The 12658-nt window shown below is 61.9% G+C and overlaps 1 protein-coding gene across 2 annotated transcripts; it reads right to left on the reverse strand.

The window, feature by feature from the left end:
- Nucleotides 1-2948: 2948 nt before the first annotated feature.
- LOC102368639 (cytochrome P450 2G1-like) lies at nt 2949-9099 on the reverse strand. Of its 2 annotated transcripts, none has more exons than XM_006031390.3 (9): nt 8737-9099; nt 7303-7465; nt 6828-6977; nt 6119-6279; nt 5120-5296; nt 4885-5026; nt 4311-4498; nt 4083-4224; nt 2949-3860 (listed from the first exon to the last, which is right to left on the reverse strand). In XM_006031390.3, exons 1-9 carry the CDS (start codon nt 8914-8916, stop codon nt 3679-3681), a joined length of 1485 nt encoding a protein of 494 aa, XP_006031452.1. In that variant the 5' UTR covers nt 8917-9099; the 3' UTR covers nt 2949-3678. The 2 variants fall into 2 exon arrangements, with proteins under 2 accessions (XP_006031452.1, XP_025068830.1); XM_025213045.1 differs by having other exon boundaries at nt 5120-5221; nt 8737-9028.
- Between the last annotated feature and the right edge of the window lie 3559 nt (nt 9100-12658).

Consider the following 12658-nt stretch of genomic DNA (forward strand, 5'->3'; position numbering starts at 1 on the left):
CTGCAGCCCAGGATGGAGGCTTGTGGCCTGTGTACGCCCAACTCAACCAAGGCCCAAGACAAGGCCAAGGCAAGACATGTCACCCTCTAGCCCTGCTACTCAACGTGACACCAGTGGCCAACAAAGAGCCCATTCAACCGAGGCACGACATAAGTCATTCTCTAGCCCCTCAGCCCAAGGCTGAGGGCTCTGGGTCCTGCCTACACCCAGCCCTGTGCTGGCATCTGCCCCAGCACCAACACCACCCACCAGATCATGTGAAAGGGGATCAGATTTAGTTATATAACTGAACTCGCTTGACTTCCTGGGGCTTTTTGTTGAGCTCCCAGGGTTGTTTGCTAATTAAACACTCCACTCAGCATGTAACGCAGCCCAATGAGGAGGGGGTGGAGGGTGGTGAAAAGGCCATGAGTGCCCATGCAAGGCACCATGCTGCCAATGCCTGCAGTGTAGGCCGGGCTGGAGATGGGTCCAGCAGCCAGCATGGAAAGGTGCTTGTCCAACCTGCCCTACATGGGACCCCCCCCACACACACACTTGTGTAGCAACCCCCGTCCCAAGCTCCCTGCCCTGCTGCCGAAACCCATCCCCTTCCGTAGCCTTGGCAGGCAGGGGACAACGCAAGGCAGAGAACGAGGGAGCCATGACGTGGCTATGGCCACCGTGGCCCTTTGCAAAACTGGCGGGAGGAAACGCACCATTTGCCCATATCTTGGCATGCATTACCGTGTCCACGTTTCCATGCAGCGAAGACCGTTTCAAGGCCCTGACGGAGGTCGTGGCTCTGTAGTGGCACAGGGCTGCCCCAAACAGCTCCCAGACTAGAAGCCCCAGGGCAAAGCCACTGTCTCTGCTTTCAACATACAGGACCCAGGACTGAGAAGGACCAAGGTTGCAGAGCTGGGATTGAATGGGGACACCCCAAGTGTGTGCTGCCTCCCCCCCCCCCACCTTTGGACTCCCCAGTTTTGTAGCAACCCCCGTCCCGAGCTCCCTGCCCTGCTGCCAAAACCCAGCCTCTTCCATAGCCTTGGTAGCCAGGAGACTTAGCACATCCACCCAGGACAGAGACCGAGGGAGCCTTGACGTGGCTACGGACCTTGTGGCAGCAGATGTAGCCGTGGGCTCAGCCCGGCTGGACCTCATCTTGGAGGGAGGCAGTAATTTTCCACCAGCTGGGTCCCAACGTGACCCAGGGCTCAACATGGGGATGGCATGGGCATTGCACAACACGTGAACACTCCCGCTGACCCACAGGCTGGCATGGAGCCATGCCAGCCCCTTTGTGCATGGGTAGCCAAGCCTGGAAATGAGAATACTAAGTACTCCAGGGAAAAGGCGGAGAAGAATGGGTGCCAGGGACGCAGATTAGCTACCTGGGAGCACCAGGTAACTCGACACGCTTGGGGAACAGCCCGACCAGCTCCGGCTTGCTCAACCGTTAACAAAAATATTTGGGGAGATTAAGGGAACATTTGTTGTTTCATGGGAGAGATGTCCTTGCTGTCAGCTAGGAACGAGTGAGGGATGGAGCAGACAAAGCCAGCAAACAAAGCCCGAACGTGAGAGGGAAAGGGTCAGAGATGAAGACAACGCCCTCCTTCCGTGCTAGCTTCAGCTCTGGGCACCTCCGGCTGCTCCGTCTGGGATCCCGACACCTCCAGCCCCTGCGGATACCACATGGGGGTCCCTAGCCCTCTGGCATCTAGGTTTGGGGGAGTTGGAGCACCCCAAAGGGTGAACGCCGTCCGCTACCAGAGAAGCTGGCACCCACCCAACAGAGCTGGAGCCTCGAGACCCCACAAACTCATCCACGGCTCAAACGACTGCGGATGATGCCAGCCTAGGTCGGATGGTGGAACATCTCTGCCCCTTGCCCCAGTGCGGGTAACAGGCTGGTGCCCCCTAAACGATTCCTATCCCCAACCAGGACAAGGCAAATAAAGATGGTAGGGGGGAGGCAAAGGAGGTGTCATGCAGAGCTCGTGGGCAAGGAGGGAAGGGGCGGGCACCTGGATCTGCATGGCGTGAGACAGGAGGGTGGGGGCACACCTGAAATAGAAGAACACGAGAGCTGCCCTGGCCTGGCTCAGACCTCAGATCTGTCCTGCCCGGGCTCCCACGTCACCCGGCGGCAGAGAGCGGCGCTGGACAGGAGAGCGATGGGGTCTGAGCAGGGTTTCCCCCCGTTCCTCTCCCCCTCGCAGCCATCGAGGGTCCAGGACGTGGTGGCCCCAAGGCCGTGCCCCGCACTCCTGCACCCCACCGCCCCCGATGCCCCTTTCCCCCAGCACGGGCCCAGCCCCCGGGGTGGATCTGGACGAACACTTCGCTCTCCCCTTGAGCCCCCCCTTTCACCCCAAGTGAGAGGAAACGACCGTCCCGGTGTTGGTGTTACACTGCCGGCCTGCTCATTTCATGCCAGGACCCCTCGTCCTTGTCTGGTGAGAGACGGCCAGGAATCGATCTCCCAGGACCGTCTCTTCCCCGCTTTATAGGGTGTAAACCCCCATCCTGTCCCCCCTCCAGCACCTCTCTCCTAACGCCACCAGGCCTGGCCTCATTACTCTCCTCCAATAGCACCGATCCCCCTCGCTGCCCTTCTCTGCACCTTCTTGAGCTTTCCACCCCCCGTTGCAGGTGCGAGGAGCAGAGCTGGGCACCGTATTGGAGCTATGGATGCACCATGGGTTGATAAAAGGGCTTCAGGATGCTTCCTGTTGTGTTCGCAGTTCCCTTCTCCATAACCCCTCCACGGAGGGGGTGGGAGGGCAGCCACCTTGGTGCCTCAGAGGACACCCGGGACTGCCACCACGCACATGCCAAGAGCATCCGGGCACACGGGTCCTTGCAGCAGCTCTAGCCGGCTCAGTGCTGAGCCAGGACGGGTGGGCAGCCGGGGCAGGGAAACCCAGCACGGGTGCAGGAAATGAGTCAGCCTCGCACGGTGCAATCCAGCCCTGGCTTTTATTCTGTAATGGGGACGGGGGGCACACACACAACTCAGACAACCGCGAACGGATGCTTCTGGTCCTGATCGCATCTGGAAGCAATTAAAAGAGCAAAGCTGAGTGGGGAGGCACTAACAAGCTGCCAGGGGCTGCTGGGAACTACCAGAGGGCGAGGACTGCTCCAGCTGGCCATGCCCCAGGTGGAGGGAGGGAAGGAGCAGGTGGCAAAGCCCCAGGCAAGTCTCCCATCTCCTGGGGCTCCCTGACGCCTCCCAGCGGATAGGCCAGGACACAACGCTTGTGTGTGCACATGTGCATGTATGTTTGCATGTGTGTGCACACGGTGATGCACTGCACACCTGCTCCTTCTGGGTCAGGCTCACCCCGGTGTGAATCAGGAGCAAGGAATGAACTGGGTTGGAGCTGAGGCCCTGAAGTCTGGCTGGAGCAGGGCCGGGAGACAGCCAAAGCCGAGGCACGGCCAGGCCCTGCACCCAGCCCCTGGCACTGGGGATGGACCTGGGCATGGCTGGGGGTGCTCTGGGCTGTGGTTTCTCCCCCAGGCTCACAGGGGTGGGTCGGGGGAGGGACTGGAGTGAACCTGGCTGTAGCGACACCCCAGAGAGGGCAGAGCAGGAGCTAGAGCAGCCCTGGGGCTGCCGCGAGTAGCCCCCAGCCCGGGTGCAGGGGTGGCAGCCAGGGCCAGGCCTCAGCCCCAGGCGCCCCGTCAGCGAGGGCACATGCAGAGCTGGTAGGAGGGGGGGATGTTGGCGAAGCCGCTCTCCTGCGGGGTGGTGTCCAGCTGCTCGGGGGACACGAGGGGCTTCAGGCGGAAGCGCTGCAGCACGGTGGTGAAGAAGAGGAAGAGCTCCATGCGAGCCAGCGCTTCCCCCAGGCAGATGCGCTTCCCTGCGGGGAGAGACAGGGCTGAGCACCAGCATCCTTTGGGAGACGTGTGGGGTCCAGGGCAAAGCCCCGCCATGCCTGCCCGGGTGATGGGAGGAGGCATCACTATTGCACTTGGAAATCAACCCTGCAAGAGTCAGACAGGCTCTGCAGGGACGGGGAGGGACAGGCTGGCGCGCCCGAGGGAGGCGCAGACGGGCAGTGCCCCAAGGGGCGGCGGGTTACCTGAGGAGAAGGGCACGAAGGCATCGTTCTTCTTGAAGGCGCCGTTCTCGTCCAGGAAGTTGCTGGGGTCAAAGCTCTCGGGGCTCTTGAACTTCTGGGGGTCGTGCAGGACAGTGCTGAGCATGGGGTAGACCTCAGTGCCCTGCAGGGAAGGGCCATCAGGACCGTGTTGCCTTCCACCTGCCTCCGCCCAGCGCCCCGGGGCCGAGCCCAGCCGGGCGCCCGTACCTTGGGGATGGTGTAGCCGCGGAAGCAGGTGTCGCGGGTGACCATGTGGGGCACGTTCATGGGGATGAGGTCGCTGACCCGCTGGATCTCGTGGATGACGGCGTCCGTGTAGGGCATGTGGCTCCGGTCCTCGATCGCCGGGACCCGGCTCTGCCCAATCTCCCGGTCAATCTCCTCGTGGATTTTGGCTGCCAAAGACAGCGGCAGGGCTCAGCCTGGGCCCCCTGTGCTCCTGCCAGTCTGTTTGGGGAAGGGGGACTGGTCGGAGGCAGCGTGGGCTAGTGGAGAGGAGATGTGGCTTCTGACTCGGCTCAGCTGAGTGACCTTGGTCACGTCCCTTCCCCCTTCTCCGTGCCTCAGCATCCTCCACCTGAGAAACGGGCGCAGCGTGAAGGCCGGCCACATCCCATCAGTCTTCCAGTGCCGCACACACCATGCGGGAGGGCTGGGACCCGGGAGACCTCAGCCAAGTCCTGCGGTGTCAGACCCTTGATGGACATGGGAGCCCCCGGCCGACAAGGGGGGAGCTCTACCTTGTGGCGGGGGGCGGGGGGAGGCCTCTGCCCTCACTGACCTTCCACCTCAGGGTACTTCAGCAGCAGCAGGAAGCCATATCTCAGCGTGGAGCTCACGGTCTCCGTCCCCGCAAAGAACAGGTTCAGGGTGGTCAGCTCCAGGTTCTTGAGGGTGAACTCGCTGGCCGGGTTCCCCTTCTCCTTGAGCGGGGTGGGGGAAAACAGAGGCAGGATGAAGCCCTGCTCTTAACAACCCCGTGCCCCGGGGTTTGGGCAGCTGCGCAGCCCCGATACCTTCTCCATCTGGGCCAGGAAGCAGTCGATGAAGTCCCGGGGCGAGTTGGGGTCCAAGGTTTCCTGGTTCTTCTTCACCCTCTCGGCAATGAAGACCCGCATCTGCTCCAGGATGTCGTAGATTTTGGTGTGGGGCCCGGGGAAGTACTTGAGGAAGCTGGAGTACATGTCGTAGAACTGCGACCGGCCCGGACGTGGGGACGGCGGGGTCAGACTCACGGCCCTTTTCCGGTCCCCTCCCTCGCTCCCGGGCAAGGACATTCCCCACCTGTTTCTGCCCCCTGTTAACTCCTAACATTTCCCATTTCATCGTCAGGCTGCAAAGTTTGCAGCCAGCGGGAAAAACACGGAGAAGGAGAGGATGAGCAATGGTGCCATCGATATTTTCACCCAGGAGCTAAAAAAAACCCTTTGAAATGTGAATTGCCTCCGAGCTGGGGGTCTCGCTGGGAAAGCCCAGGCTGATGGGTGTCAGGTGGGGTTTAAGGCTCCTCCAGAGGCGCTGCGTGCTGGCTGCAGCCCAGGCTGGGGATGGGTCTGGCTGGAGGGTCTTGCCCCTCTGCTCGGGCTCAGACCGATGCTGCACTGGGGGCAGGGAAGGATTCCTCCCCTGCTCAGACTGGTCTGGACTGGGGGTGAGGGGTGCCTTCCTCTGTAGCGGGGGCACGGCCTGTGCCTGGGATCTCCAAGGGTGGATTAACAAACTTTGACAGCAGCAGGATGTTGGTGGCTGCGGCCCCCCCCGCCAGGACAAGGTCGGGCGTGATGTCTGGAGCTGTGTCGGGGCTGACCGTAGCTTTGCTACGGGGCTGGAGAATGGATGTGTCCGGGCTGGTTTGGACAGGGCCGATCCTGCCTCGGGCAAGGGGTCGGACTGGATGTGACCTTCCAGCCCCACGTCTCTAGGACGGTTTTGCACCAGAGCAAGACGGCAGCGAGTGAGCTCAATGCACACCCCCGTCCCTGGAAGGGGGTCACCCGGCCACAAGCCAGCCCCACCTGGGACCACGCCGTGCTGATCTCCCGGAAGCTCTCGTTCATCATCTGCATCAGCGACAGGAAGACCTTGTCCTCGTAGTCGAAGCGGTTGCCGAAGACGATGGAGCAGATGACGTTGGACACGGCCTTGCTCAGGAGGTAGGTGGGGTCGAAGGGTTTCTCTGGAGAGAGAGATGGGACAAAGCCTTGTAAAACCGCTGGAGCCTGGGGCTGGGGGCCTGCTGTGGTGCCCCCGGGAGTACGGCAGAAGAGCATCAGGGCTGCCATGGATGGGGTCAGACCCCAGGTCCGTCCCCTCACGTCCCACGGTGCTGGATGGGGGGGGTGACGGGGTCTGAGCAGGGTTTCCCCCCGTTCCTCTGCCCCTCGCAGCCATCGAGGGTCCAGGACATGGCAACCCCGAGGCCGTGCCCTGCACTCCCGCGCCCCACCGCCCCCGATGCCCCTTCCACCAGCACGAGCCCAGCCCCCGGGGGGATCTGGATGAACACTTTGCTCTCCATCGAGCCCCCACCTCTTCACCCCACACCTCGGAGTAACTCTACCGAGTGGTGCCCAGAGGCAACCTGGAGCCAGGCAATGTTACCCCGGTGCCTCGCAGTGCAACAAGGGCCAGCCCCCGTCTCGCACCCTGGAAGGGGCTCACACGGGGTGTCTGCGGCGCTCAGGCTCGCCCCCCGCTCCTGGGATCCCCACCCCGGGGCGTCACCTTCCGTCTTCCTGAACTCCTCCAGCAGGAACTGGGCCTCCTCCTGGATCCGCTGCTCAATGCTCTTCTTGCCCATGCCAAAGTTGCGCAGGATGGTGAGCGAGAACCGGCGCAGCTGCTTCCACCGCTCCCCGTTGGAGAAGACCACGCCTGGGGGGGACAGCGGGGCCATAAGCGGGGGCCGCCGTCTGCTTCCAGGGCCACCCAGCCAGCCCAACCGGTGGCACGGGTTTGCTGGGACCAAGCCCCGCTCCCGGGAAACCACCGCAGCCGCACGAGGGAAGCACAAAGCAGTGCCCCGCGGGGCAGCAGGTCCACCCAAGCCCAAATGGGGCCACGTGCAAATGGGTGCTGCTCCTTCAAAGCCAGGATCTCGCACACAGGAGCAGGGAGGACTGCCAGTGACCCTGTCTAAAAGCCCTGTCTCCCCTGGGGCCGGGGGAAAAGGGGCCGCCCTGGAAGCCGGGGCTCGTACCGAAGCCATTGAAGTTCTTCTCCACCGTGGGCATTTCTCCCCTGCCACTGAACTCCTCGGCATGGTCCACCAGCGCCTCCTTCACCGCCTCGTGCCCGCACAGCACCACGATGGGCTTGAGGCCGAAGTAGACGGTGAACACGGGGCCGTACTTCTCCTGCAGCTGCAGAGGAGGGGGCCTGGTGAGCAGCCTCCTGCTGCCATGCCCCCTTACCCCGGCTGCATGCAGAGCTCGCGGGGCCCCCACGGACAGTGTCACTTTTCCATCAAAAAGCAAATACCATCCCCGTCCCCTGCCCCAATCCCGCTCTCATTTTCTGCACTGCACTTGCTTCAATGAGAAAACGACTGGCAATTTAAGTCAGAAAAATGTAAAAAGAATAATAAAATCATGAAAAACAGTTCAAATTTCACACCCCCCCCCCGCAGCTTTAAGCAATGCAAAAAACTTTTTTAAAAGTTTGCTAAGAGCCCGATGGGTTTGTGTGCCCAGAGAACGCTGCAGCTTTGGGCTGCTGAGGCCGTAGAAAGTCTTTGTGGGTGCACGAGTTTGCCAAGATCCCGGTTTTCTGCTGGGAAACAAAGGGGTTGGTGGAAACGGGAGTGCTCTGCCCGCCCTCCTGCACTGCCGTTGACACAAGTGCCCAGAGCCCGGGCAGGGAGCAGCTCCCCACAGCGCTGGGCACTGCCCACCTTGGAGCAAAACCAGTTGCACTTGGCAAGGAAAGTCCCTGTCTCTCGGCACCTGCCGTGTTGACAGTGGCAGGGCTCCGAAGCCGGGCGGGGAAGAGGACGGCCCCATTCGGCTCTTCTTTCGCGTCTGCTCAGCCTCTGCAGCTGGCTATGCCCTCACGGTGCCGCGGGCTCTGGATGCGCCCCGGGGTCCGACATGGCAAAGGCTGGCTGGACGGCGGCTTCCAGCACCCCGGCGGTGTCCGGAGGATGCCGGAGGTGAGCACGCCGGCACCCTTGCAGCGCGCCAGGCAGGTACGTGCCACGCGGTGGCTGCACGGGGGGGCACCAGTGGGGAAGGACAATGCTGAGGACAAACAGAGCTTGGGATTGATGGACAAGCTCATCCAGCCCAACCCTGCTCCCAGCTGGGTCGTCTCCCTCTCAGTGTCTCCAGCCGGGGATGGGGGTTTCATCCGTGAGCCCAGCCCTAGCAAATCCTCGGAGCGCACGGAACAACCCATCGCCACCCTCGTGATAACCAAATCCTCCCCTGCCTTCATCCGTAGCCTTCCAGCCTTTTCCTACGCTGAGCTTGAGACCTCTCCTTGGTCTCTGCCCCCAGTGGAGCCAACAGTGGGCAGACGGACACATCCAGATGCCCAGGCACCGCAGGTATCCAATGGCTTCCCCTCTGCCAGCCGGCTTGCGACTCCCTTCCCAAGCCCCTCTCCGGCTTGTCCAGCCCAGCCCCTTGCTTACCTTCTCCAGGGACTTGAAGGTTTTCCCTGTCTTGATCTGCAGGAAGTTCCCGATCACCGGCAGGGGAGTGGGCCCGGGGGGCAGGTTGCCCAGGCGGGATTTCCTCTTCCAAGCTGCCACAGCAAGGAGGCAGGACACGTAGACGACCATGAGGAGGGTAACAGCTCCGGCCAGCTCCATGGTGGACCCCGCGTCTCCTCCGCACGCCCGGAGATGCCTCGAGCCTCGGTCATGGCTACTTATACTGGTGCCGGGTGGGGCTTGGCACACCCTCGTGGTTACACAACAGCACGGGGCACGCAACTGGCCGGCAAGGCGTCCCCTAGGGGAAGAACTGCCTCCTGGGGCATCAGCTGTACCCCCGGGGTGGAGGGAAGGTGGGCAGCAGCGCACGGCCCGAAAGGCAGAGCAGACCCAGGAGATGACCGTGTCCTTCCCACCTCACCCAGAGCTTTCCTCCTTGCAACATCAAAGGGAAGCGGGGACATTTCCCCCTCCTCCAGCTTGCATGAAGGGCAGGTGGACTCCCCTTTGCTCTCCCCCGCCAGCCAGGAGCTGCCGTGCTTCACGTGTGTTGGTTAATAAATCAACAAGGAAACCTTGTCAGGCCCTGCAAGGCCCTGACCTGCAGGGAGCTGGCTGCCAGTAATTAACAGGACCTTCCACTCATTAACCCCAAACTCAACCTTTCCTTGCGACTCCGCAGGGCTACGTGGGTCCAGAGCAGGGGGTCCCTCGTTACCAGAAGCTGCTATAGCAGGGGTGGGCAAAATGCAGCCCGGGGGCCAGGTGTGGCCTGCCAGGCCCTTCTATCCGGCCTGCGGTGCCCCTAAAAAATTTAAAAAACTAATATTAATCTGCCCTGGGCTGCCTGTCGTGCGGCCCTCAATGGCTTGCCAAAACTCAGTAAGTGGCCCTCCGCCCAAAATAATTGCCCGCCCCTGTGCTATAGCACCGTGACAGCTCCGCACCTGCCAAGCGACCTGGGCCAGCCCTCGTTATGCATTCAGATTGGTATCCCACCCTTTGCAAAAGGCTGAAGGCATCTGGTGATGACATGAGTAGATCCTCCAGGCTAAAGGTTGCCTGAATCATGCCCAGGCTGTCTTCAGTGATACAGTGTGGTCGTGAGTCACGTGGATGCGGGCTCTGAGTGTCATCCAAGAACTCTGCTGTCATTCGCAGCCCGGCTGGGACAACTTGGCTGCAGCTGCCCTGCCCTTCGAGGCATGGGAGATTAAGGTGGGCAGCTGGATCCTGGGTTTTGGAAAGGGCCCGAGCTCAAGGCATTAGCGGATCAGGAATGCACGAGGCTGTCGTCACCGCAGACAAGCGGCGTGCTGCCTGCAGGGAAAGGCTGGTCTCCGCTACAGTAACAGAGTGAATGGAGCCTGGGGCTATGTCTCTACCTGGCTGCTTTACAGCTCGTCGGAGCACGCTGTCTGTGTGTCCTGCCCTGGCCGTGGGGGGTAGGAAGCTGGCAGACGCGCCAGGATGTCCCTGCTGCTTTCCGTCGATCCTTGCTGCACTGGCACGGCCGTCGATGCGTCTCTCGGGCAGGCCTGACCTGCTGAGATCCCGCCCCCCCCATCACAAACACCCCCAAATTCAGTAAACCTGGAAGGCGCCAGCGATGACTCGACCCTGGGCAGCGCCGGGCGCCAGGAAGCAAGATGGGGGACGTCCTTTTCACATGCAAGGTACCCTGGGGTACAGCTCACGGGTGCAGAACGTGGCTCAAGTTCAAAGCCACCGTTTCCACTCTCCCAGCACCAGGCCTGACATCGGCTCCCCAGTCCGTCCCTCGGGCAGCCAGTTGCCGACTCCTTGCCCCGAGAACGTGACCCCACGTGCCGGCCCCCGCTCTGCAACGCAGCCACGACGCTGCCCCGTGGCTGCAAGGTCTGCACAGCCCACGGACGACACCCCAGTGGGACGGGAGCTGCTTTCTCCCAAGGAGAGGCAGAAGCGGGTCTCTCGCTGCACCAGGAACGACACGCATTGAAAGCCAAAGGGCTTCCAGCAGCGAGAGGCCGGGAGGGCACTGCCCAGCCTGAAACCACCGCTGCCACGGCTGGGAGCAGAGCCGGGCTGGACGCAGGGCGCCGACGTGCAGAGAACGAGGTGGTTTCGAGACTGAGACGAGACCCAGAGAGGAGACGCGTGTCGTGCGGTCTGTAACGCTAGCCCCTCTCGTCCGTCTACACCTCTGCTGGAGCAAGGGCTGGCCTAGAGACTTTCCTAATGGTTGAAACTTTAATTTAAAATGCGGGGTTTTTTTGTTTTTCTTCTTTGAATGTCTGCCCACCAGCCAGGACTTCCAGGGGCATCTCACTGCTGGGGCGCTGCAGATCTTCTTGCACATCTGCTCACATCCTCGTGGTGCCGCGGGCTCTGGATGCGCACCGCGGTCCGACTCAGAGGGCCGGCACGGCGAAGGCTGGCTGGACGGCGGCTTCCAGCACCCCGGCGGTGTCCGGAGGATGCCGGAGATGAGCACGCCGGCACCCTCGCAGCGTGCCAGGCGGGTACGTGCCACGCGGCAGCTGCAGAGGGCTGGACTGGGGGGCACCGGTGGGGAAGGGCAATGCTGCGAACAATTTGCAGTTAGCAGGGGGAACAAGAAAAGCCCCGTCGTTTTGTTGCTTTTATCCATTTTGGTGGCGGATCAGTACAAGTTGGGCACAACAGGCCTGGCCAGCGGGGATGACACAGCGGAGCCATTTGATTTTAAAAACCGAGCTGGGTCAGACCCTAGGACCATCTTGCCCGGTCTGGTGGAGGCCAAAAGGGTCTGAGCAGGGTTCCCCCCCGCCGCCCCCTTTCTTCTTTCACTTAAAGCCTCCAGCATTTAAGATCAAAGTGCAGCAATTGCCATTTCCTTTTCCAGCCCTCGGCACCTGTCCCCCACAGGGTAAAAAACAGGGGCGCCTTCACGCGCCGATCGGCAGGTGAGGAAATGTTTTAAACCACGACGGGGGCTTGCAATGAGCTCGGCATGAAAAGAAATCCTGCGTCCAACAGGTAGCCACCGAGCGATGCTTTTGCCACGAGGATCCAGGAACCGTGCGAGCGGTCGGGATTTGGGGGTGACATCTTTGCCTGCCCGGGACCGACCCCCAGAACGGGCCCGGTTGGCGCTCCAGGCAGCCTGGAGTCGCTGGCCGTGAGCCGGGTCTCGTGGCGCTAGCCGATCCCATCTCGGCGGGGCTTCGGGGCAGCCAGCCCGGTCAGCTGCGCAGTAACAAAGCCCGTCCTCAGCATCTTCTCTCTTCCGTTATGAAGCGGGTCCAGGGGATGACCTTGCCTCCCAAAAGCCTTTGCCTCTTGTAAACCGGGAAGCTGGGGGGGCCTGCAGGCTGCTTCCCCTGAAACAGGGTTTCTGCAGCACCACGTGGACCCCCCTCCCCAAAAAGGGACGTCCTGCAAAGAAATGGTGGGGAGGGGGTTAGCGCTCCTTGCAAGCAGCCCTTTACAAAACAACTCTGTTGTAACAGAAAATACTTCGAAAACAAAGGCAGCCTTTTGCACAGTTTGCCACCCCTCCGCCAAGGGCCCCTGAGGGGGCGGGAGGGAGCTGGCGGAGGACTGACTCAAGCCGTTTGCAAGCCCGGAGGATGCATGACTCCTCTCCCATCCCGGAAGAGGCAAGAGGCTGCAGTTGAGAAACCCTGTGGTCCAGCCCCGTTGCCTTAGTTTTGCACCTTGAGGAATTAAAGCAGCCGCGCAGCACCTGCCCTGGCCCGGGGCGAGCCGGAGGACTCCAGAAAGGGGTCAGGCCCCCGGGGCCCCGATTCTTCCCAGAGCCTGCGGGCTTCGGAGGGCCTCGCCACGTCCGGTGGCAGCCCACCTGGCGCCACTCTCCGGAGCGCCGGGCCACGTGGCCCGGCTGCTCGTGCTTTGCACGCAGCGGGTATTCGGG

The sequence above is a fragment of the Alligator sinensis genome, unplaced genomic scaffold (genome assembly GCF_000455745.1).
Source record: "Alligator sinensis unplaced genomic scaffold, ASM45574v1 scaffold1667_1, whole genome shotgun sequence".
NCBI lineage: Eukaryota > Metazoa > Chordata > Crocodylia > Alligatoridae > Alligator > Alligator sinensis.

Bases quoted from the DNA above. Each gene is read 5' to 3' on its own strand.
- LOC102368639 (XM_006031390.3), bottom strand. From the start codon at position 8,916: ATGGAGCTGGCCGGAGCTGTTACCCTCCTCATGGTCGTCTACGTGTCC. The intron at 4,499-4,884 runs GTCAGTGAGGGC...TGTCTTTGGCAG, and splicing joins GAAGTACCCTGAGGTGGAAG to CCAAAATCCACGAGGAGATT. The intron at 4,225-4,310 runs GTACGGGCGCCC...CCTTCCCTGCAG, and splicing joins GCGGCTACACCATCCCCAAG to GGCACTGAGGTCTACCCCAT.